The sequence below is a fragment of the Doryrhamphus excisus genome, linkage group LG22 (assembly GCF_037039965.1).
Source record: "Doryrhamphus excisus strain RoL-2023G ecotype Guam linkage group LG22, RoL_Dexc_Guam_v1.1, whole genome shotgun sequence".
In the NCBI taxonomy this organism is placed as follows: Eukaryota; Metazoa; Chordata; class Actinopteri; order Syngnathiformes; family Syngnathidae; genus Doryrhamphus; species Doryrhamphus excisus.
In genome coordinates, this window is record NC_136378.1 from 12,740,058 (window position 1) to 12,767,059 (window position 27,002).

The 27,002-nt window shown below is 43.3% G+C and overlaps 1 protein-coding gene across 1 annotated transcript in view; it reads left to right on the top strand.

The window, feature by feature from the left end:
- The window catches only part of aff2 (AF4/FMR2 family, member 2), a 98,321-nt gene that overhangs the window by 48,281 nt on the left and 23,038 nt on the right, over window positions 1-27,002 (top strand). The window contains exons 5-10 of the mRNA XM_058062976.2: window positions 7,910-7,954; window positions 10,503-10,589; window positions 11,305-11,341; window positions 13,487-13,547; window positions 16,361-16,415; window positions 21,200-21,237. Coding sequence (XP_057918959.2) covers window positions 7,910-7,954; window positions 10,503-10,589; window positions 11,305-11,341; window positions 13,487-13,547; window positions 16,361-16,415; window positions 21,200-21,237 — 323 coding nt within the window. The remainder of the gene's footprint in view (window positions 1-7,909; window positions 7,955-10,502; window positions 10,590-11,304; window positions 11,342-13,486; window positions 13,548-16,360; window positions 16,416-21,199; window positions 21,238-27,002) is intronic.

The window sequence follows — 27,002 nt, forward strand, 5'->3', positions numbered from 1 at the left end:
ACTAAAACACCGACTGAAGGCTTTGCTCTCTCATTTCATTTCCTCTTTGATATCCATATTCCATATATCCACGTATCTCCATATTGGCACAGATGACATTGGGTACTGTGGAACACATTCATATGTCGCTGGTTCCTGAGTCTCAAACCTTTTCTTTAGTCATTCATGAGAACAAAGTTATTATCTTTGTGTTTTACGGAAAAACAAGATATTCCCACACAACAGCTTTGATTTTGGAAAACCAGTGATTGACATTTTTACCTCTTGAGTTGCTTGTATGTGTAGTGGTGTACGATACCGCTAGATTTGATATCGATCCGATACCGATACCAAATAAATACATGGCCAGTATTGCTGATATTTGGCTGCATCATCATTCATTCATTCATTTTCTACCACTTATCCTCACGAGGGTCATGGGGGTGCTGGAGCCTATCCCAGCTGTCTTGGGCGAGAGGCGGAGTACACCCTGGACTGGTGGCCAGCCAATCCCAGGGCACATATAGACAAACAACCATTCACACTCACATTCATACCTATGGACAATTTGGAGTGGCTAATTAACCTAGCATGTCAACAAGAGAACTTTTCGCTGGTATTGTACAATACCGATAGTACTGCAAAAGAATAAATAACGTGAGAACACGTCTGAAATACATGATATGCTAATTAAAGTACACGGCGTTACTTCCTGTCTGTGGGCTGTGATGGTTGGAAAACAAAGCAAATGTATTCAACTGCAGGCCAATCTCGTGTAATTATGTGCTTCAATGGAATTGATCATACAGTCGCTCGTCTTTATTACTCCGCCTCGCTCCTTTGCTCATCCGCATTTAATAGCCAAATAATGTTAAGTGTCCGATAAATGACTTTGGACTTTGGAGACCACTTTGAAAGTGATTAATTATTGGAATGTTGAGTGGATATGCGTCAGTCTGAACGTGTCTGATTGAACTTCCATATCTACAGTACTTGGGATTGGAAAAGCCCTTTTAAGTGTCTAATCTGTTCTTGTCATATGAGTAAATCAACACTTGCAGACACGGTTACTTCCACAGCACTACTTCAATCACCACACGAGGAATTACCTTTTTTATTTAATGATACATTTTTATGGAATCTTTGGCTTTCCTGGTTGTGCTTTTTAGGGATGCGTACGGGAACTATTTCGTGGTACTGATTCTGACACTCAAAAGTATCAATGCCTCATTTTGGTGCCAAGTTAATGCGGACGGAGCTCCCTGCTGGAACTGCTTGAAGGTGATTCCGTGTGTGATTCCATGTGTTGTGTACTTCTGGAGGCTTTTCTGTGATAATTATGACAATATGTGGTGGATTTCTTTGATTTTACGTGTCCTGTGGGGGCTGCTGGGAAAGTACAGTTGCTACTTTGCCATTCGGTTCTTCTACAACCGGAGCAGGAGTCTGGTTTGCATTCCCAGTGAACGTTGGCCTCCGCCAAGGCTGCCCTTCGTCACCGGTTCTGTTCATTCTTTTAATGGACAGAATTCTTTGAGGGTCCGGTGTAGAGACCTTAGGATTGCGTCTCATCGGGTTGTGACCTTCTGCACTTCCTGGGACAGTTGGCAGATGAATGTGAACCTTCTGGGTTGAGACTCAGCACCTCTGAAAAAACGAGGTCTTAACCGAGGTGGAGGAGTTCAAGTGTTGTTTGGTCTTGTTCACAACAAGAAAATGGAGGATCCAACCCACAAGAAAGTAAGAATGATTGTGTCAAAGGGTCTGCTTGGAGGGTAGAAGTACTTGATACTTCCCCAAGAGGAGCTGGGTCTTCCGAGTAGAGTGGCTTCCCTTCACATGGAGAGCAGCCAGTTGATGCAGATAAAGCATCTTGGACGCTTCCCGGATGAGGCTGTCTGGGCATGCCCAGCTGGGAGTTGGTCCCGGGGCAGACCGAGGACACGCTGGAGGAATTACGTCCCACAGCTGGCCTGGAAAGGCCTTGGAAACTGGACCTGGGGACTGGAGGAGGTGGTCAGAGATTGGGAGTATTTCAGTTGAAGTATATCGTTTAGCTTGCATGTCTAAAATGTACATTTAAATAAAAATAGAAATGGTTTCCACTTTTAAGTACGGCTTCGGGCTCTGACACCATTTAAAAATAGCAATTAAGTAACGATATCGGTTAATATGTAAGTGTTACCCAACCCTAGTGCTTCATAACCTTTAAATCAAATCATAACCTAAAATATACGTTTGAATATAGTCGTGATCCTTCCTTGACAGTCATTGCAAAAGTGTTGGACTGAAACATGAACACATAGATCTGGTCTGAACTTAAAATGACCCCCCCCCCCCCCATCCGCCGCTCACACCCTAATGCATACGCATACTAGATCAAGTCCAATCAGCACAGGACTAAAATGACAGACTTATTTGAAACAATGTTTCAATGTCGACATTTAATTGGATGGTCCATCAACTCCTTATCTGCCTCTTTGCAGCCTGGTGAGGGAAAAGCAATATGAAAGGACAGGAGAGGCGGGGGAGAGAAAGCTAAATAAAAGGCAGCAGGGTGGGGGGGGGGGGGCAGGATGTAAACAAGAGAGAAACAAATGCAATGAGATGAAAGCGCGGTCGCGTACGTTTCTTTTGTGTCCGTTTGTGTTCAATTGTGGGACTTTTGGGGATGGAAATACCATATTTTGGAGTATTTTAGCTCCCCTAAAAATAAATACCAGTAAGTTGATCCTCGGGGCTGCACGGCGGAGAAGCGGTTAGCGCACAGGGCTCACAGCTCGGAGACCCAAGTCACACTCGTCCACCGTGCGGCCGTGTTATCTTTTAGCTTGATGTAGACAACTCAGCATCGATTGAAATATTTAAGTGTGATTAATCACAAGTTAACTGTGCACAAATGTGATTATTGTTTTAACCTGATTAACTGTGATTAACGTGTGATTAATTGCAAGTTACATGTGCGCAAAAAGTGATGAATCAAACTTTATCACAGTTTTTATCTATAATAAGTCTACCTTTGAGGGCTGCACGGTGGTCGAGTGGTTAGCATGCAGACCTCACAGCTAGGAGAGTTCAATCCCACCCTCTTCCATTGACGATGAACTTGATAGCTTCTCGCTAATCCACGTATAATACAATAACTGGTGTGTTGTCACATGTCCTTGTTGGAGTAGTAGTAGTAGTAGTAGTAGTAGTAGTAGTAGTCAGTAGTAGTCAGTAGTAGTCAGTAGTAGTCACCTGTTAGCAGTGTTGGACAAAAGACTTGAAAAGTCATTAGAATAATATTCAAATTGTACAAGAAGGGATTTAGTAGACTGGTTATTATGGTTAGACCAATTGATGCAAACGTCCTGAAGTAAGGCAAACATCCTCACTGCTGGCTCACACACACACACACACACACACACACACACACACACACAGAGAGAGAGAGAGAGAGAGAGAGAGAGAGTTTTCTTTGTGGGTAGAGCTTGTGATGTATCTGACATGCTGGTAATCCCAGCGATGGTGGTCAGCGCAGCTCTTCTGTAAACAGCTGAAATATGGATGATAACAGAAGCAGATGAAACTGAATAAACAAGAAGTCTACGAGCACAAAAAAATCCTTGAGAATTTTCCAAACACGGGCAGACCTCCACGGTGACAAACCTCAGTAGAGCCCAGCGGATGATGGAACGTTCCACTTTGATGCCATCCTTCTTCTAGTGACTGCATGGCAACATGATGACCGCCCGCGAAGGAAGAAGATGTCCAATGACTTAACTTCATCATCATCATTCTTGCAAGAATGGGAATGTTTTTCCCGGTCTGTGCCAAACAAGCAATCCTGGAAGATGCTGTTGCAGTTGAAGAAGAAGTGGAGTGGCTGAGTTAACGGCTCTCAGAGGACAGAAGGACAAAGTGTCTGCATTCATTAGACAGCAGATTTCATTCCGTTTGACACTATCTCGTGTTTTCACTTCTTGTCATTTATTCAGTCATCACACACACAAACACACACAGACACACACAGACACACAAACACACACAGACACACACAAGGGAGCCATTTTGACTTTTGGGGCTGCATTTTAATAATATTAAGAGACTTTAAGAGTCATTTTAGTTCCTGTAAATATAAGTTCAGACATGCCTTTATTAGTCCCACAAGTGGAAATTCCAGGTTTACAGCAGCGGAAGTACAAGAGTACAAAGTACAAAGTACAAGAGCATAGTACAAAGTCGAGTAAATGTATTTATATAACCCTTAAGAGTCTCAAGAGCACATAAAGTGCAGAATCAATCAATAATACAACTCGAGATTATATCCAGCTGTATACATGTTGACCAAGACACAGGTTTATTGCACGGTTTATTGCACGGTTATTGTACAGGAAGGTAAGACCTGCGATACCTCCTTCACGAGCTGCGGATGCATCAGCAGTCAGTATTGGAGCTCCTTCGTGCAGTGGGTGTTTGTTGGAGGGGGTGGGGGTCTTTGTCCATCAAGGACGATAGCTTGGCTGTCATCCTCCTCTTGCCCACCCCCTCCGCCTGTTCCGGACATCCCAGTAAATGTGTGACTAATAACAATAATTGTGACTAATAAGTGATTTGTCACATCACAAAACTCAACAATGTGTTGTCCTGTTCAAAAAAACTAAACAAATGATCATCATTGGTCCCAAAAACATGACGACGTCCAACTCCTCAGCCCCACCATCTCCCGTCAACACATTACCCCCGTCCTTAAAAACCTCCACTGGACCCTAACCCTAAGCTCTTCACAATCTGACCCCCCCAGACCTAACAGACCTCCTTCATCCACACAATCCCCTCCGCCCCCTTTGCTCCTCAGACTCCAACCTCCTGGCCCTCCCCTGTAAGACCAAGCTCCGGACCTGGGGAGACAGAGCCTACTCCATCGCTGCCCCCACCCTCTGGAACTCTTTGCCCCATTCACTCCGTGCTTGCCAGTGAAAACGTCCAAATCTTATAAAATCTCATAAAAGTATGATCCTCTATTATTACTATTTATACTTGTTTATACTTTTAGTATCACAACCAATGATTGTATTATATAGTATTTAACGGAATCCCTGTTGGATATATTTTGTGTATCCCTAATACTCCCTTGTGTGTGAGTGTGTGTGTGTGAGTGTGTGTGTGTGTGTGTGTGTGTGTGTGAGTGTGTGTGTGTGTGTGTGTGAGTGTGTGTGTGTGAGTGTGAGGAAAAGTAAGAAAGAGACTTGTCGGCGTGTTCTTGTGTGTCGACGTCTCTCATCTGAGCTGCTATTTCAGACAGAGAAGGATTTCTACCTCAGTAATTGCCTCGGCGATACTCTCTTCTCGCTCTCTTTTTCATATTTCATATCTCGTCTGTTTCCTTCACTCTCAGCAGGCTGTAGGTTTGTTTTTCTTTTTTACACATTTTTAATTTCTTTGTTGCGCCGCAACCATTTTTTAGTTGGCAACATTCAAAACAGACCCTCATAAACACACACGCTACAAGAGTCACATAACCCTTCCAATCTATTACAGCTGCTTGCTATTCAGCCAGCCTGGGGGCCGTTGAGCAGTGCGGCTTTTATTAGAATGCGTTTTGTTTGCCATCCTGCCTGAAGGTGCATGCAGCCACATGGAAACAAACACTGGTCGCTGTGGTAACGCTGTGGTGAGAGATGGACACGTGGAAAACATGAGCACTTCCATGTGAGCCTCATAGCTTTTGGAGCTCCAAGTGGCTAATTACATGGACGTCACCATCACATTTTTGTAATAATTCAGGAAAAAATAATAATAATAATTCAGGAAGTGCACACAGAATCAAGTAACATGATCGAAAATGTGTTCTTTGTCTATGATATTGTTGGCATATTGGACGATATATTGGTATTATGCTAATTCCATGCTGAGCAACATTCAGATGAGAAACTGCCAGGTCCCAGTCCGACCATCATCACAGCGTATCCCAGTCAAAGAATGACAGCAATGCAACCTGGAATTACAGCGTTCCCAGTCGTTCCTTTATTTGAGGTGACCCCACAACTCAGGTTGTCGATCGATTCAAATATTGAAGTGTGATTAATCACAAATTGCTTGTTGTGATTAATCTTTTGACATGAAGTGTGATTAATCGCAAGTGTGCACAAAAAGTGATTAATCACACGTCATTGCAGTTTTTATCTATCATAAGTCTCCCTTTGCTGTCAAACCTCACAACAAAATCTGACCCATTTCCCCAAAGCAGTCATGTGATGCCGAAGGGCAGCGAGGGTGCCGACATTATCACTTTGGGCTCCACCCCATTTCTGGACGCATGCTTCAAAGCCTCAGCTCATCTTGAGGCACATCAGCTGTTGGTGAGCGTAGAATGAGATATTTCACCCAAATCATCTAAACAGCCAAATGGTGAGGCCGTATGTACGTACTGTATGCTGACATACTGTACATATATACGCATGTAAGCAGTCGTCTCATGTTGGTTGGTTAGAAAGCACTTCTATTGTTCAGCAGAGCAGCCGATCCAGTCAACGTCATCATGGTGGTTGCTAAATGTTGCCTTTGCTCGTGTTGCTGCAGTGACTTAACGTTTTGTGACAGAGGTTATGGTTATGTCGGGAATTGCTGTCCTCTTCCCCATCTGCTCCTTTATCCCTCACTCCTTCTTTATTGAGCCTGTATGCGAGTTCCACGCCAGGAACTAGTCCATCAAAAGGTTTTATTTTGTTTTTACATGCTTTTTGGAGACGCTCGTTTGGCAGTGGCATTCATTCTTGTGTGGGGTACATTTAACAATGCAGCAGCGCCAATAATGATTTGTTTAGAATAATAGAAGAAGAAAAACATGCACTTTGGCTGAACTGACACAACAAAGAGCAGCTGCTCCAAGAATCCAGTTTGTTTCTGCTTTTTGCTTCTGCTTTCATTTTATGGGAGGCTTTTCATCGTGTGGCAGTCATTTTCTTATTTTCTTATTTTCTTTTGACCGTGGCTGAAAGTCGAGCGTTTGGCTTATGGCGCCGCCTTTCCCAATTATTCACTTCATAAAAGGACTCGCTTTGTGGAGTGGACCGTGCTTTTTTTGTGGTCCGGTTAAATAGTAGAACTACACAGACCTTAACACCACCCCATCCATTTTCTTACGCTTAATCCAAGACAGTCCCTCAACATCCATCCCTCTCATACACCCCGGCAAAGATGGCTACTCTGAACTGCCGTCGAGCCGCATTTGAGGAGTTTGGTTCCTGAACCCAAACTGTGGGTCGTGGCGAGTCAGGCCACATCGTAGTCGGAATGTCATAACCAAAAAGTGATATTCATGCCCCGAGAACCAGATGAGTAAGACCAAAGACCAGGTCGCCCAGGTGTCCGCCCTCAACCACCACCCAAGGAACATTGCACAGGGTCTTCTGAATGGCTCTTTATGTGGCATATTCGGCATATTCTATATTTCAATATCCATACATTACAGTTCAGCTCTTCAGCAGTCACATGCATTTTCTGCTGAAATTACGTCAGCTACTCTGCAATGTGTAATAAGTGTCAGGGCATATTGAATAGAGAAGGGGAGTCTAATCTTACATCTTAGATCTTACATCTTATCTAATCTTACAAAATTACAATCTTACTGCAAACGTAGATCCCAAATTGGAGGAGAACACCAACAACAAGCTAGCGGCGGGGTTTGGAGGGCGAGCGGGGGTCCCCCGTCCCCCGAATCCCCCGTCTGAGCAGAGTTCCATCATTTAGAGGGAGATCATGGGATGCATTCACACTCCTTGACCCTGGATACTGTTAAGCGGTAAAGTCAATTGATGGATGGATATAGCGAAGACGAGAGGCGTACTTGGGGTCAGAGGTTATATTAGCTCATTGCTTCTTAGCTGTTTTGCTTTGTATGCTATAAATAGTAACAGCTTGGACATTTTTCCTTTGTTTTCTGTAGGTCAGCATTCCAAATGACTCCAGCTGTGTTGAAGAGATTCTGCGGGTATGTTGCACACACACGCACACACGCACACACACACACACACACACACACACACAATGATCATCAGCTGTTTTGTGGCCAGGAAGGACGCAAGGGACAAAAAAATAAATAAAGGGAATACGTGTCATAGAAATGATCACTTATTTAATCACGTTTCTGCAAATGATATCCATATCTCCACGCTTTCCTCTTCTTTGCTCTCCTTTCACCTTTCACTCTCATTTCCTTTCCGCATGCCATCACCATTTCATCAAACTCCACGAATGCACCACGTCTTTGGAATCTGTGAGGTCAGGGTTAGGGTTAGTGGAGCCATTTGTTCAGCAGCTCAAATGTTTCAGCTGTCAAGACGCACGTCATGTGCAAATCATCTTATTGCTCACTTCCCTCTGTCAGTCATGGCCGGAAGTGTCTTCATCCAGTCTCTCTCCCTGGTTGCATGGCTTTGTGTGCCTGTTCAAGCCCTCTGTGGCCCCTGCCATCCACCTCTCCCTTTCACAAATCAATAGGCTGCTCAACAGCCTGTGTGACAGATCGTGTGCTGCGTGCTGCATGAGAAGCCTTATGTCAATAAAATCGCTGCGCTATTGAATTCAATCTGTACTTTTTAGCCGTTTCAAGCGGAAAGACCGTAGAGTTCAAAATGTGACACGGGTGAGGATGCCTGCTGCTCTTTTTATTCCCGCTTTCTGGCACAGCCGATGAAACATAAACATTGCAGCAATGGATTCATCCCCGTGCACACAACTGACCCTGCTGACTGTACCTACTTGAAATATCAGCAGATGGAATCAGCTCGTTACACACAAGGGGCTCAAAGGCGCGGACCGTGGTGACCACGTCTTTTGGCCCCCGACTTGTTGAGAGGCACAAGCGGTGAAGCCTGCACTAATCTTGGGTAATGAAACGTTGTACGTCAAAGTGCCAAATTTCCCTGCAACATCACCAGCCTGGTGTGTTTTGGATCCCGACTCGGAGCAGAAAACTTGAACTCGCCACCTTCGTTGTGTCGTCCTTCACCATGGGCAGTTCTGACCCTTGACCCTTGACCCTTGACCCTTGTGAGGAGAAGCGTCAGAAAATGAATGAATGAATGAATAGCCTCCATCATGACTAAATGGTGGCGCTGCTGGTATTCAACCACAAGAAGCAGCCCATCTCAGCACGTGTGAGCCTAAACATGCTGGAATAGCCAGTCAACAGCGAGTGCATTTAGTTTTCTAATGAATCCTGAATAAGTATTCATGGGACCAGATGACAGCGATATGAAAATCCCATTGATATGTTGGTCTGCGTACGAGTGAGTTAGGGTGAGCTAGCGTGACAGAGATAATCACTATTATATAATAACAACAACAATAGCAACACATTCATTGAAGCAAACCCACGTCGTTAAAATAAGACACGCGTAATCAAGAGTGCCGTCTGTCAAAACATGGCCGTATTATGCATGATATGATGTCAGAGAAGAGTTGCCTAGCAACAACATAGACATCAGGTTAAGTGTGCAGTATTACACATACGCTATGGGTAATACTGGGTATACTATGGAGTTGTTTATGATGCTAAATATCACCGCTCTCGCTCTCATACATGAGTCATGTGATGATGTGTCATCCAATCACTGAGGGGATACGTTATGACATCAGTAACGTTTCAACATTTGGCTCCGTAGCCTCGGTTTGGCAGCGTCTGTATTTGTTCCAAGTAAAGACAAATTGGAACTTATTGTTCCATAATCGTTTACATCGATGTATATATTTACACATCAATATGGGAAAATATCAGACAGACATTTTTAACACCAAAATTTCATTTTGGGATTCACAAATGAAGAAAATAGACTGACAAGTATTTGGGTAGTCAGTGGCGGGCACAGCGGCTACAATCTCCACACTTGACATAATCAGTGGCGTCATGAGCGCCGCATTTGGTTCCGGCCCGCAATATTTTTTGGCAGCCGCTGACTAATAAAAAGTACCATGCTGGAGTCCTGAAGCATCGTCACCCTGGGTTAGCTCCAGCGACATTACCTGCACCGAGCTGACACACACCGCTTCAACACAATACGTCTCGGGTGCCAGATTTCCATGTCCCGCATCGTTAAATACGGAATAGGCGGCACTCGGCCAAATGTAGCGAGCATGGAACATCACCGACACATTCATTCATTCATTTTTACTGCTTATCCTCACGAGGCTCACGTGGGTGAGTGTGAATGGTTGTTTGTCTATATGTGCCCTGGGATTGGCTGGCCACCAGTCCAGGGTGGACCCCGCCTCTTGCCCCAAGACAGCTGGGATAGGCTCCAGCACCCTGCGACCCTTGTGAGGATAAGCGGTAGAAAATGAAGGAATGAATAATTTAGCGAGATAGTCAACGATAGTCAACGAGATAATAGAAGACTCCTACCCGTGACTCCCGTGAGTTTTGAACGACTCGTCGATGGCACATCTTTACATGTTGTATGACGATCACCCCAGTGGATTCACGAACGTAAACGGTATGGTCAAGCGGACTTAAAGTGCGATTGTGTGTTTGTGTTTAGGAGATGACCCACTCATGGCCACCCCCTCTCACCGCCATTCACACGCCAGGAAAAGCGGATCAGACCAAGTTCCCCATCCCGAGCAAGGTTAGTACGGCCCACTTATGACATTCAAGTCTTCCCTCCTCCTCCATGGTGGGTTTTCATTCCAGAACCACCAGTGACACAAAATCTGGAGGATTTAAACAAACAAAAAAATGTTTAAGTATAGTTAAATATGGGCTGCACGGCGGTCGAGTGGTTAGCGTGCAAACCTCACAGCTAGGAGACCCAAGCTCAATTCCACCCTCGGACATCTCTTGTGGAGTTTGCATGTTCTCCCCGTGCATGCGTGGCTTTTCTCCCAAAATGGAATGAATGAATGAATGAATGAATGGTTAAATATTTGTGTATTTGGTCAACGTGAGACTAGCTTCATGGTGGGCGGAGGGCGTGTCAAAGAAAAGGAAAGCCATCACCAGGGAAGTGGAAGCTCAGGGAAAGACACAGCCATTAATATTGTCTGTCCAGGATAAAGGTTATGGGATGCCAATCAATGCTAGCGTGGTCATGGATTCTGTTCACTGTCGCAAGGAGATCTTCCAATCGCTCTTCATGTGGTCTGTGATGATAGGAGAAATCATGTATTTTGGGGGAGAAAGCACACAAAGTGAAAGTGATCTTTCCCTGGCTTCAACTGCACTGAGATGATGAGAAGAAGACGGCAAAGCTGCGGAATGAAGTCGCTCTAATGATGTGAGGTCGATAATGACCTTTGATGGTTTATTCATGGAACACATTTTATCCCTATTTCTCTCCGTAGGAGTCCCAGCATGTGACCTCAGGCTACAACACTCAGAGTAAGTTTCCCAGCATCGGCGCCCCCCTGCAGGCTTGCCAGCGTTAAGCTCGAAAAGCAGTCCCACCTACTAGAAGAAAAGCCATGCATCCAAACATGAGCTGCCTGGCCAAATAGATCGTATTTCATTGGATGCTTCTTCTTTGGCCAGCAGCGTACCTGATAAGAATTGCGTCTCCTCTTATGCTGAGCAACGTAGCGAAGGAATATACACGAATTGAGAACGTTTCTGGTGTTCGGTGTCATCAGTTATTCTAATCAGCAATAAAACTTGAAAGCCCTCTGAGGTCTTTAACGGTTTTATGCAGTGGCCTCGCGTGGGTCGCAGCAGCCCAGGGCAAGTCAAGTGTTTGCACATCCTAACAAGGTGTAGTCAACCTTGGGTCTCTTTCACCACTTTGGTACTGAACCATCGGCTGAGCTTACCTGTGGTTGTCATACTAAGCAAGGCAGACTTTGCATAATGCAAATTTATGACAAAGGAAAACAATACTGCAGTCTGGGCCTTAAACGTGGTCTATTACAGGGGTGGGCAGACTACGGCCCGGGGGCCACCAAGCGTTTCAATCCGGCCCGCCAGTTGCTTTCCAAGTATTTGTGATGGTAATGGTAATGCTAATGGTAATGGTAATGGTAATGGTAATGCTAATGGTAATGGTAATGGTAATGGTAATGGTAATGGTAATGGTTTTATTTCATTTGAACATGCATCAGATTCCAATTGAGTGCATCCCATAATCAGTTCCCAGTTCCACATGTCCAAAAGGAGTAGGAAGAAGCAAAGCTTATTAAATCCTACCCCTCCATCTGGTACTTTTACAATCACTGACTGTTACATTTGTTCACTTCCTGCTTTCATAATATAGTTTTTTTTGTGTTTGTAATTTGTAATTAAATATGTTTTAAATGAAATTTATAAATTACATAATAATAATAAAAAAATAATAATAAAAAGTAAGCAAAGTATTTATTTTCTGGACATTTTTAAAATGACAAATAATATATAATCATAATAATATATAATAATAATTCTGATCAACTGTACACTCAAATGTACTTGCTTATTATTTACTGTACATGTCAGGTCCCTTCCCTTGTACAGAAGAATGATTCAATAGAACAAAGAAAGGAAAGAAAATAATTGCATTTTCGGCTGTGTGAGTCCCAACCCAGTACGACTCACGTGGATGCCGTCGTCAGCAAAGGAAATGTTTGTCACCTGGGGGGAGCAAAAAGAGCTGGCCAAAGCAATTACCAGGAAAGGTATGAAAAATGACACAACAGAGGAAAAGTAGGAAATATATTGACTAGTGAAAAAAATCCTAAAATATGCAAAACGGATATTTTGTGTATTGTTATTACTTTTAATTGTACTTTTCAAGCTGAAGGTTATTAATAACCATACATAACCATGCAGTTCAGCATTTTTTACAGAGTAGTTTGATGGGTTAGGGTTAGTAGTTAGTTTGATACATCATCTGCCGGGTAAAAAGTGTGCTGCAGCTATGAATCCAGAAGAGGGCGCTGTCTCAGTCAAGTCAATTTACTCACCATTTTACAGCTGGAAGATGCTTTGTGGTGATGTTGCGTAACTACACATTTTATAAGTACAATACCGTAGTCATGCCTAGATCAATACTGAAATATTGATACACCCGGTACAAAATCTTTGTGCTTTAAAATTGAAAGTCCGTCCAGGGAATGTATATCATTAACAGTATCGCTGTGGAAAGTAACTCAATCATTGAGATCTATCAACTAAATCTGGTTATGAAATCAGTAATGAGATCAATTCATGGCTCAGAAATAGCTGGTGAAAAAACAAAAATCAGTTTTACGCAGGAACAACTACAGCATGTCTTGTCGAAGGATCTTCCTGCTGGAAAATGTTGCGTGAATTGACTTGTGATCGCTTCATAGCTGCTTCCCTGTAGATAGCGCCATCAAAGCACTGTCTGTTGAAGTTACCATGAAAATGTGATTATTTGTTCTACTCAACCAATTTCACATTTGATGAATTACCACTGATTCTACAGTGGCTGCAATAAAAGAAATAATGTCCTTCGTGTTGCTTCTTGTCAAACACAAACAGACAACAAACAGGATGTGAAATGGTGACGCTTAAATGTCCCCTGTTGTGTTTTAGAGCGCTGTCCCGTATCGTCTAACAAGCCTGCAGTGAAACCACCAACGGCACCACAGAAGTCGTACGTATCTTTCCTTCTTTTCCTTCTTTCCACAGGAAAGCACACACACGGAATTTTTGACCCAGTCTTGTATTTGCCTCAAGGTGAAATTAAGTTGGACTTTTGGATGAAACTCACCGCTGGTAGGAGAGAAGGAGAGAAAAAAAAAAGATTGTGTGGATCAGAGCGGGAAAGTGCAGCTCCATTAATTTAACGTAAGCCGGGGGCACATTGCAACATCTCTAGCTGCAGCCCACTCCACTCGCCTGGCAAAGCAACACAGCAGGAATCACGGCTGGGTGGGATCGGAAAGGCAGCGCTCCCTGCTGGTAAATCTGCCACACGGGTCTCATCGTTTGCTTTTACAAAATGAATGTTTGGCTACACAGAACACGTCCAGCTGCAGCTTTGTAATTCCATCAAAAGTTAGATTTGATGCATGTTAATATTCAAACCTGCAAGGAATCTCAATGTGCTCCCACGGGAGTGGAAACGTGGATACGCCTCCCCATCCATGAAGAGCTGTCAGTCATTCATACATTCCCTCTTCTTTAGTGTCATCTCGTTATCCATCTAGCCACAGAACCCAATCACCGGGGTGAGGTCGGCCCCCCACCCTACTCAAAACTCTGGTCAAATACTCTCATTTTTTAGTGCTACGTTTGTGCTGTTTGTGCAGTAAAAATGAAAGTTTGCGCTGCTTTGGTTTTTGAGTTATTAAGGTTTTAAGTTTTGGTCTATTTGGTCTATCTGTTGCATAACCAGCCCCCCCCCCCTGAATTCAATCAAAGTGGTATCATTTTTTAGTGCTACATTTGTGCGGTTTTGTGCAGTTAAATGGCTAATTAAATTGAAAAGCGGAATTAATCTGATTAAAATTGATCATTTTTGGCCAGCCCTAATTTCTTTCTCTGAAAATACACGTTTTTTCCAGAGGAAAGAAATCTAGTTCACCATACGGGCCAAGTCAGATGGGATAGGCTCCAGCTCAGTCAGCAGAGAAAGCGGATGAACATCATTTGTTTTTCACGTGGTGTGGGAGCTCATGTTCCGTTTAGGTGTGAGGTTCCGTTTCAGTGACTAAATGTGCTTTATAGCTCAATGAAAGCTTCAATGTACTTACTACTGATACTTACTGCCGCGGATACTTACTGATACTTCCTTGCGTTTTATTCATTTTCCCTCCACATTTCCTTCCCTCTGCTGCCGCTGGCTCTCCTGGGTCCTTGCCCTCCTCTTCCTCGTCATTATCATCTCCATCTTACCTCCTATCTCCCTCTCCCATCCGTCCTTTCTTATGAAATAAAGTATGACTCCATTTTTCATTTATCCAAATATATCTATCATGGCCTCTGTGCTGCACGCCGCCCTTATCTGTGAAGCTTTTCTCATTCCCGACTCACACGGTCCCGTCTGAAAACACCACAACACCGCGGAGTGTTTCTTAGCGGTGAGAGCGCTGAAGAGCGAGCTTCGTGAGGCGCTAAAAATCCCTTTAGGGGATTCTCCTGTCATAACAATAGCAATGCTATCTCAAAATAACAGCAGCGTGCGTGGATGCTTTATATAAAGCAATAAAACATGGCAACTTGCCAATGCACGCAACATTAATACGCAATCATTTGCTACCAGGGAGGCCATCTTACGTACACTCACACGTACACGCGGCGGTTTCTATCGTCTTCAGTCAGACTCTTGGCCAGCCTTCCTTTAACCATTTAAAGCGTGGCAAACACAAGGCCCGGGGGCCGTGTGTGAACCATCATTTTATGTGACCTGCAAAAGCTCGAGAATAATGTCAGTCGTGGTAATAATAATGGCTTCATTTCATTTCAACATGCATCCCATTATTAATTGGTGCATCACATAATCAATACATTGCACCTCAGGAAGAATTTGACAGAAACGGGAAGTTAAAAAAGGAACAACAAGCGACTACGCAAAAATGTGTCAATATACATTCATTCATTCGTTCATTCGTTCATTCATTCATTCATTCAGTCATTCATTCATTCATTCATTCATTCGTTCATTCATTCATTCATTCATTCATTCATTCAGTCATTCATTCAGTCATTCATTCAGTCATTCATTCATTCATTCGTTCATTCATTCATTCATTCATTCATTCATTTTCTACCGCTTATCCTCACAAGGGTTGCACAAGGGTTACTGGAGCCTATCCCAGCTGTCTTGGGGCGAGAGGCGGGGTCCACCCTGGACTGGTGGCCAGCCAATCACAGGGCACATTTAGACAAACAACCATTCACACTCACATTCATACCTATGGACAATTTGGAGTCTCCCATGAACTTAACTCCTTACATCGGAGTACCCGGAGAAAACCCACAAACATGTAAACTCCACACAGAGATTCCCAAGTGGAGATTCGAACCGCTCATGTTTATGGAACAAAATAATTTTTTTATGAATTTCTGTGACGTCATAACCACAAAAAGCGAGGACCACCTGTGTGGGTTTATTTAGTTGCAAATGGCGGGTGAAATCAACTTGATCCTGACTGAGTGGGTTCTGTCGTCCAAGCCCAGGTTCTTGTTGCCAAAGACGACTTGGCAGCAGGTCAGCAGTCCAGACAAAAAGTTCCCAGGTGAAAAAACAATCAGGCTTCTTTCCCCAAACTCCGAACATCTGGTGGGCTTTTCTTCGCGGCGGTGCCTCATCCACCGTCCTCCTCCTCGGTTTCTAACATTAGCCAGCGCAGCTTTGGCCATGTAATGCATCCGTTTACCAGGACGCCACTTTCCAGCTCGCAGCGTAGCCAAGCTAAGTGAAGCAGATGTTGAGGTCAAACGTCTTCTCTTGTGTTGATGCAGCATGCTGGAGGATGACCTGAAGATCAGCAGCGATGAAGAAGAGGCCGAGCAACAGGTGAGCGCCTTCTGCAGCGTATCATAGCATATTTGTCAATATCATAGCTCGGTTTGTCTTTGCCGTATTTGACTACAACCAGATCTTCTCTGCGCTGATTCGTTCATCAGCCTGACATCCGTTTCATCGTTTCACCGAAGCGCTGGAGCCCAAGTTCCATTCATTTCCTTTCTCGTGTCATCAGTTGAATCATGCTTAGCTCCATTTGCGATCCGCTTGCAATTAGGGAACTACGTGGACATTTGCCTCGACCGTGACGACCACAACAACCGCATGTGGGATGCATCTGTCGTGAAAGCTCGTTAGTGTTGGACTAGCTCTGAAACCTCTCGTCACGCAAACGCTAATTCTTGCTTGCTGTCGTTCCATGCTGGAACATTCAAGTGCAGTTCCCCAACCTGTTCCCACAAAGTTGGAAGAGCAGATGTCTTGACAAGATGATGAATTAAGATTCACAGAAGGGGTCTGCCTCTTTAAATGATCAAAATGTCGGTGCTAAAACTTTTGGCTAAGTCAGGGTGTCCAACGTACGGCCCACGGGGGGCACGTGCAGCCCCCCGTTTGTTTTTATTGGCCCACGGTCCACATTGTAGAAATAAAATCCAATTTCAAATGAAGGACCACGTGTGGCATGAAACGAATTGATCCAATTGGACAATTTGCACATTCATTCCTAACGAGCAGATGCTCCATAGACGTGAATATGGATGAGCATCATCTCCATCGCTATCTTTGTACACTTCTGCTGCCAGGGGAGGGGTCATCCCACCAACCCCCCCCCCCCCCCCCCCCCACTCATGTCAGTGCTCATCAAGAGTCCATGAAATGCTAATTAAATATACCAGTTCCTTCACTCTCTTTTAATTGAATAATTATGCGCTGATAGCATAATTATGAATGCTGGCAGGTTTTCTGTAGTGGTTTTAGTTATTGTAATCAGGCTGAAAGTGGATCTGTTAATTAGTGAATTGTGGCAAGTGGCTTCCTTAATTATATAATGTGTATATTCATGATTACAGCAACGCTAAAGTGTACTTTAGGAGTTCTCGTATGCACACTGGCTCCCTATTTCTTCCCTTGGGATATATAGAGTATATATAGTGTATATATAGAGTATATATAGTGTATATATAGAGTATATATAGTGTATATATAGAGTATATATAGTGTATATATAGAGTATATATAGTGTATATATAGTGTATATATAGTGTATATAACTCAAGAGGTTATGCGGCGTGGATTTTATCGGGATGTGAGTCGGGAAGACTGAATGGTATTTTGACTCGGGGAATTAAAGATGGCTGCATCTTTGCAGCCGTGGATGCAAATCATTTCCTGGGCTTACTTTGAGAAATAAAGTGAATCTCTCCAAAGTTGTTGAACTCTTGCTTTAAGCCTCCAGCATGACATTACAAGATGGATATGGAGAGAATGAAGAGAAAAAGCGGAAGTGGAGAGACAAAGACGGAGCAAAGAGGAGTGCAGACAGAAGGAGGCAGAAGGAGAATCATGGAGAAAAAGGCTGACATGAATCCAGTGGCATTTTTCCGTGCGTGCAGTTAATAGGCTTATAGCAAATGAGTGCACGGCGTATTATCAAGCTTTTATAGCCTCAAGTAAAACACAACACACACACACTCCTAATCAAATACACAGACACGTGCGTGTTGCACAAACGTTGGCAGCCTCACACACGCCTCAGACACGCTGTCATTAGTATTCTGAGGCGCGGCGCTGGGAGGCCAGCAGAGGAGTATGATGAATATGTTTTTGCACCGAGCAAAGACATGAAGGAGGGCAGGGAATTGAAAGAAGGAGCTGAGAAAAGATGGGCAGATGGGAAAAAAAGAGGAGAGGAAGCGAGGGAGAGCCAAAAGGGAAGAGAGAGACGTTCCTGGCGACTTTAAAAGCTGCAAGAAAAACAGCAACCCAATTACCACTGCACCAATGTCCTTTGTCTCGCGCTCCCCGCACATTTCTCTCTGTGATGACAGATCACCTTGGTCAGAGCAAGGTCAGACTTAAAAGCTCTGCTTTTCTATAAAAGTTCAATTGCGGCTGGTAAAAATGTCCCGAACGCAGGGAAAGGCGCCAAAGTCCGCTCCACATGAGCCCCCCCGCAAAGTAATTAGACTTTCTGAAAAGCACAACGTGCTAACAAAAGGTGGTGTTGCTAACGTAAAAGTGGGGTCGCTCCTGTTGAAGAAAGGAACGTCTTTCTGTTCCCTTTCTTTTCTTCAGATACCGAAAATGAACCAAACCTTCGGACCAACGTCCCTACCAAACTCTGGTTATGGTGTGCCGCAGGGGTGGGCAAATGTTTAGACTCGTGGGCCGCATTGAGTTACCAAAATTGTCCGAGAGTCGGAAAATATATTTAACACTCACACTATTTTATGCTTATAATTTTCCTTGAATTATTTGTCTCATTTTATATGTAAAAGTTGAATACTATCAGCTCCCCTTTTTCATCAAACTATGTCATTTAATTTGACAGTTTTAATGTTTTTTTTACTAATTAAGACATCCGACTTGTAAGTTAAGTCATGTTGCCAGTTTGGATGTTCAAAGTTGAAATACTTAGAAAGCATCTGGCGGGCCGGATTCAAACGCTTGGTGGGCCGCATGTGGCCCCAGGGCTGTAGTTTGTCCACCCCTGATGTCCGATTACATACCATATCACAACATGGGTTGCCTCCAAATCAAAGACGATAAACACTTGATTTTGTACTCATTAGGTGAGTTAAATGAGATGTTGAATCGCATCTTCAGAAGAAGTGCAGCAAAACGTTTGAGGACGTCTACGTTTGTACAAGTGGAGATCAGAGCCTCTCTCGCTAATTGACCTTGAAAAAGAAGGACTTGGTCACTGATGGTCTTGCTTGATGGATGTGAGAGCAAACAGGAGTAGCACCCCCCACGACCCTCGTGAGGATAAGCGCTAGAAAATGAAAGAATGAATGAACATTATTAGAGCCCTCTAGACAGGAAATAACACCCCTATAGTCAACCTTAAACTCATATTACACCACATAATAGAAAGTAAGACATAATATACAATCACACATCTTTGCATAGGGGCAGGTTAGTTGAATTGGAGACTCCAAATTGTCCATAGGTATGCATGTGAGTGTGAATGGTTGTTTGTCTATATGTGCCCTGGGATTGGCTGGCCACCAGTCCAGGGTGGACCCCACCTCTAGCCCCAAGACAGCTGGGATAGGCTCCAGCACCCCCACGACCCTTGTTAGGATAAGCGCTAGAAAATGAATGACATAAATGGGTGCTAAGGTCAGACTTTTAGCAGCAAGGTCAAACTGCAACCAACCTGATGTGATGTCTTGCATACAAGAAGGAAAGGTTGTTGTGAAATTCGCTATAGGCTCTCCATTATGGACACATTCATATTCTAATGACCTCTAATAAAGGAGCTTTATCAAATATTCTCCCTTTTGTTGGGCTGATTGTGTGTAGCTAACGTTGTGTCCTACCGAGTGTGTATTATGTTCATGTTTTGAATACTCTTCATATCTACACTGGCCTGTCATCCAGACGGCAGCCATGTTTTGTTAGGTTTAGTGAATAATTGCAGCCTGTGTTTTTCTTGAAACCCACACGGGAAATATTTCCGTACAGATACTCTTCATGAACCCTGCAAATTTCCCTGAGTCACAGATCTGACAAGGTTTGTTATTCATGTCTGCAGCGCAGAACCACAAAACAACTGGAGTCGTTAATCACCTCATTCCTTGAGAGACAGGAAAAGGAGCTAAATATGAACTCATGTTTAGCAGCTGAAGATGAATACATTAGAAAACTGAATTGTTTTTGTTTGTTACTAATGCAGCCATGAATAAAATTGACTGATTAAATGCAACCATCCATCCATTTTCTATGCCGCTTATCCTCACTAGCATCACAAGCTAATCATGAACTGCAAACAAACTCACAACGAGCTTGTCAACCCATTGGAAATTGCAGGAGGTCATTACTCAATATAACAGTCTCACACTTAGAAAGAACGCTAAAATCTTCACACAGCAACTTAACACTCAAAGGGTGGCTAAAAATATACAATGCATGTTTGTTTCTTTCATTCTGGGGCACTGCAATGCTGCCTCGGCTTTTTCCTGATTTCAGAGTCGCCACAGCAGATCTTTTTTCATCCGCATGCTGATTTTGGTTTGAGCACTTATTATTAATATTATTATATTATTATATCATTATATTATAATATTCCGGATCTCCTTCCTGGCGAATACCAATGATGCTTACCAGTGGACAACCAATGCATGATTTAAAAATGAAATTCAAGCATTTCATTTGTTATGGCTACCGGGGCGCTGCAATGTCGTCAGCCTCCCTCTGCACTGTGGACTCCTGTGTGTCCCTCTGGCCATGAAAGTCTAAAAACCGGTACATTTTGCAACCAAACAACAACAAGAAAATCCCAGACTAAAGCATGAGAACCGCAAATCCCTATTTGAAGCTGGACATTGGAATTTTTTTAACGTCTAGATTGGTCTGTAAAGCAGCTGAACATCATGAAAGCCTTAAGGCGTGTTTACATCCCATTCATCTATTTTTTTCATGATTTCATGATCTGGTTTGTATATTCAGATCTAATCCCACGTTGCAAGGCAGCAGTAGAACACATCTGCTGGAGGTTATTGATGATGTGACTGCTGACAAAAGTAACCATGAATTGAGGCGTACGGGACACACTGGCACAGTACTGCGATACAGAATACTTCAACATGAGTGTCTGTGTGTGTTGACAGGTGTCTGACAAGCCCAAAGCCCGAGCGACAGCCTTGAGGTAAGACCCACGCCCTTTTGTTATGCTGGTTTTTATTATGAAATACCATCTAGCAATGTGGAGCCACGCTGGCTCTAATTACCTGAAACATCTGCAAAGGTGTAAAGGTATGTGCTTACTATAGTGTCCTCCATCGCCATCCTGCACCAACACAAATAAACGGCATCTCACAAGGTAGCAGGTGTCAGTCGGTTGGTTCATGCATGAACTGCACATCTGTCTACATGTATGTACAGCGTACCCCATTAGCCCGGCTCCATGGTCTTGTTGGGGGTTTCTCAGCTTGATTATTGGCTCCACCTGCGTGACTTCTTTGTCCGTTTATCTTTAGTCTCTTGTTACGTTGAAGATTAAGCGCGGCTCATTAAGCATACGTGGTTTTTATTATTGTTATTGTGAGCCGTAGTGTTATTGTTCAAAGACTGCATTAGTATGCATTAGTACTTTCTTTATATTCAAAAATAGTATTGGTACTTTTTCTAGAATCTTTCTGGCCCTACAAGCACGCTTCAGATTAGTTTATAGTTATAACAAGTTGAACTCCAACCAAAGGCATATTTATTAAAGGGGGTCTCTTTTACCAGACTTATGTATACGTATTTAGTATATGTTTAAATAGTATTCGTGCGTGATGTGGATGTACCATATCATGAGGTTGGTGTATTTCTTTTTAAGTTACCCCTGCTTTCATTTTCATGGTGAGGCACGAGAACTTCACAAGATTTTTATAGAATCTGTTACGTCTCAACGTTAGGCTGCACAGTGGACGAGTGGTTTGCACGCAGGCCACACAGCTAGGAGACCCGAGTTCAATTCCACCTTTGAGTTTGCATGTTCTCCCCGGGCAATGAATGAATGAATGAATGAATGTTCTAGGTGATGTTCTATGCTCGGTACATTTGGCTGAGTGCCGCCGATTTTGTGTTTGGCGATAAGGGGACGTCTCAAAGTCCATCTATGGCAACTTATCAGGTGTCCAGCGGACATCTATGGCTGCCATTTTGGACGTGTTAACCCTGAGCCTAATATTGTTTTTGGGGGAACTAAACACCGAACACCCTACTCTCATCACTTCACCGACAATACCTGTAGTCTACATGCAGGTACTTCATTCTAGTTCAGTTCCACAACCCAAACTCCACCTCTTGTCTTTTGTCCTTCTGAATCCTTCTTTCACCTTTGACCTGTTTGCCTTTGGAGACCCTACCAGGAGCACGTAGCCCCCTGACAACATGGCTCCTAGGTTACTCAGCCACCATGATGAGGTGGTAAAGTCGTAGAAAAAATGTATTTTTATTTTTTATAAAAGAGAAGATCAATGACATGAAAATGATTAATGACCTGTGAGAAATCAGCATGAAGCTCCAACTGGTGCATGAGAATATAAAACTCCTTCCCAAATTAGGCTTGTTGTGCTCTCAGTCTGTCGAGCAAGTGTGAACGTGTGTGTGTGTGTGTGTGTGTGTGCGTGTGTGTGTGTGTACATATGCATGTGTGTGTGTGAAGGAGCGAACGTTTCATGGTTTTGTGTGTGCCCCAGGCCATGTGTTACTTTGCTACCACTAATGAGCCCTTTTGGCCGTGCACAGCGAGTACACACACAGACACGTATCCGCAGGGATGCTGCTGCTGCACTTGCTACGAGCCATCCATGGGCTGTATCCGATGGAAACATACACACGCAAAATACTGCTAAATATACATGTATTTATATCACATCCAGTAAACACTACATAAAGCTATTGTTCCACTCTTCTACTATTATTATTATTATTATTATTCTGCTGCCACGCAAACACATTTATTTATTGTGTCATCTATTGAATACATAACATCTTTGAACTTCTCCCATTTCCTGCTTCTTTCATCCTATGGTTCCATTATTCCCGTTGATGCTAACGATGCAGCTCAGGATGGTGTTTTCACTGAAACACAGTTAGGGATTTATTTGTGGCTTCTTTTCACTCATTATTATTATGATTATTATTATTATTATGAACTAGTGGCTTGTTGCTGACATCCACACGAGATTAGCCTACGTTTGTTTCATTGGTACGCCTACGACACGCTCATATAGTAATAAGAATCATGTACTTTTGCATTATAAGTACACACAACCATGGTGGAAATGCTGTTTGATGATGATGATGGTGATGATGATGCAACTTCTCAATTCCTTTTTATTTTGTTTTAGTTAATTTTGCCATCTTTATGCTTGAAAATGCTTAATTTGGGCTGAAAATACAGAATGTACAATTTGTTGTTGACTAATAATCAGCTGTAGTCCATCATGAAATGTAGTATTCTTAGCGTATAATGGCAAAGATCATTGACTCATTACTGTGTTCCACGGGGGTTATCGTAGTGTCAGTGTTAGCGCACAGACCTCACAGCTAGGAGACCTGAGTTCGATTCCACCCTCGGCCATCTCTGTGTGGAGTTTGCATGTTCTCCCCGTGCATGCGTGGGTTTTCTCCGGGTACTCCGGTTTCCTCCCACATTCCAAAAACATGCTAGGTTAATTGGCCACTCCAAATTGTCCATAGGTATGAATGTGAGTGTGAATGGTTGTTTGTCTATATGTGCCCTGGGATTGGCTGGCCACCAGTCCAGGGTGGACCCCGCCTCTCGCGCCAAGACAGCTGGGATAGGCTCCAGCGTCCCTGTGAGGATAAGCTGTAGAAAATGAATGAATGAATATTCTTCACATTCCCCCTGTGATTGACAGGCAGATTAGTCAAAAGTCCACTCGGGTTCCAGCGCCTTCTGTGACCATGAAGAAGAACTCAAATAGAAATAAAAGATGAACGTGTGAACCATTTTATTGCGACCTGTGAGGATGATCGGCAAGTCAAGTCAGTTGTGCTTCTACGATACGAGTGTCATGGCGACTCGTACGGCCCAATTTGCCGATGCGTCCAACAGGTACGACTCCACCTGCCAGTCAGGTGTATGAAATGTGACGGAGTTCTTCAGTGTGTCACCTGTGCTGCCAAGATGCATCCTACTACCAACGCACACATGGAAGCCTATTATATCCGCCCCTCCGGTGTTGCCCTCGGCACATAAACACACTTGGGGTTGGCACACGGGAACGTTGGAATTCATCATCCATGAAATCATGTTGCTTTTTGGATTTGACATCAATTGTGTTCAAATTGTATTGCATATTTACTATGATGTCTAAAACGTACACATGCATGCAAACACGTGCACACATGGCAGGAGTCATGTCAAACGTGCGTCTGCTTGCTCAAGCGTGTGAGAGTGAGACGGCGAGTGCGACTCCAACGCCAGCTGTGCAGGGCGAAGCTCTGCCAAGTGGGGGGCAAAAGCAGCCAGTGGACGGCAGATGACGAGATGACAGATGAACCGAGTCCAGATGGGCTCCACATCTTGGCTCCAAAGTCCCAAAACCGCCACAAGTCTTCTTCTGTTTTCACACAGCTTTTGGACAATTTAAGAGACTGGACACTTACCTCTCATTTCAACTGGAGTTGTGCAGCCGGATCCTCCCGGGCCCAACTCCGCTACGTCTTATGCTTTATCTGACACTAGACATTCCCTCCATTGTTCTCAAAGGCTCATCAATATAGTGGGGGGGGGGGGGGGCGGAATCAGATCTTTCAGGTCATTTCCTGCTGGTTAATTGACAAATTGCAAAGATGAACAAAGACCTGAGCGTCACTGACTCAGAGCTACTCCACAAAAACTCGATTTTCCCTGGCAAAAACTTGAGTTGCAATCACTTGAGTTGTCTCCTTCTCACAGGAACCTACACCAGTGTGGAACTCAAACAATCCGTGCTTCTGGAAACACGGATCCATTTCCTGCAAACACGTCATGACTGGCTTATTAGGACACGATTGGCCGTTTCCCTCCTCGTCATAAACTCTATCGGAATTGGACATTGCGAGTCGCTCATGGCTGTGCTGAGAATATTAGTGTGGCATCTGAAAAGGGGACCAGTTTTTCTGAGAACTCACCAGCCAACCACAAGTTTAGAATGGAGCGCTAAAGTTGGCGCCATGTTTCTCAATCTGAAGTTAGTTGATGGAGTTTGAGAGTGTGTGTGTGTGTGTGTGTGTGTGTGTGTGTGTGTGTGTGTGTGGCTATGTAACAACGACATAGGCAGACATCACTTTTATGTTTCAACCAAACAACTGCATTAAGTGTTTTTTGTGTCGACTGCAGTTTTTCCCAAACTGAAGGTGGTCACGGGTCCTGCAGTAATTTTTAATGCATGGGCTGCACGGTGGACGAGTGGTTAGCGCATGTCCAAAAGGAGTAGGAAGAAGCAAAGCAAATCTGGTACTTTTACAATCACTAACTGTTACATTTGTTCACTTCCTGCTTTCCTAATATAGTTGAAGTAAATGTCAAGACTCTTCATCCTTGTATTTACTGCTTGTATTGTTTCTTGAATTGGCTCATCGTTGTGCATTGTTTGATTTCCTTACTCAATCCATTCCATAGTTTGATTCCACATACTGAAATGCTATGGCTAGCATAACGTTGATAGTTGATAGTAGAATTAGTATTAGTAGTATTAGTAGTAGTAGTAGTATTAGTAGTAGTTGTCAGCATTTAATCGCCATGGTATTGGTGATTGGTGGTCTTGTGCACCAACGAGAGCTTGTGTAAATTCTTCTCCAATGAATTGAGATCACAGGAAGAATTATGAAACAGGAAGGAAATGATGAGAAAACTTATCAGTGACTGAAATGAGGAGTTGCATTGTAATCACAATTTCAATTAATCACTGAACAGAATGGTGCTGGATGGCTTCAATTACGATATTCCTGGAAGTGACTAGAAACTGCAATTATTGTGTTTTTAAAAATTGCATTCATCCATGTTTTCATTCATGTATGACTTAAACTAATTGTATGGATTACAGTAATAGCATTTAGTCGTCAAGGCTTCAGTCTTTAATGTGCGCCGTTATCAGTGGTTCAGCCGCAGCCTTTGAGGGTCATGTGGTTCTTGGAAGGTCCAATGGGCTTATCGAGCCAACCGCTCCCTTTTCACTTCGGGTGGCTTTCGTTTCCCCTGTTGACGTTGATTTGACCCAAACAACCAACAGATTCTTGGCTTCACAGTCAAAGCTGACGACGTCTGTAATGGTCTTAAGTATTCTGGGCTTTGTGTAAAGGTTCTAATGGATTTTCCGTTTTCTGTCAGATTCACAATTGCTTGTTTTCCACCCTTAGATAGCTCTCTGGTGTTGATGTTGTTTTCACCTCTAAATGCCGTCTACACAGGCAAACTCTAAGCTACCCGATCCGACGTCAACATTCACACATATTTGCTGCTTTTGGAGATTAAATTATGTTCAAGGCTTATGAAAAGTATTCATGCGAGCCCCCCGTCATAACGTTGGGTCCCCCTAGGGGGCGCGTCAACAAAATGCAACTACTATCAGTACTGTGTTCCACAATACTTTTACTCACCTGAAAAATGCTTGTATCCTAAAAAAAGACGCTATCTTCTGAGTTAAATGTAAATGTAAATGTAAATGTAAATGTAAATGTAAATGTAAATGTAAATGTAAATGTAAATGTAAATGTAAATGTAAATGTAAATGTAAATGTAAATGTAAATGTAAATGTAAATGTAAATGTAAATGTAAATGTAAATGTAAATGTAAATGTAAATGTAAATGTAGACGTCAATGTAGATGTAAATGTGGCGTAATTATAGATGTAATTATAGATGTAAATGTAGACGTAAATGTAGACGTAAATGTAGACGTCAATGTAGAC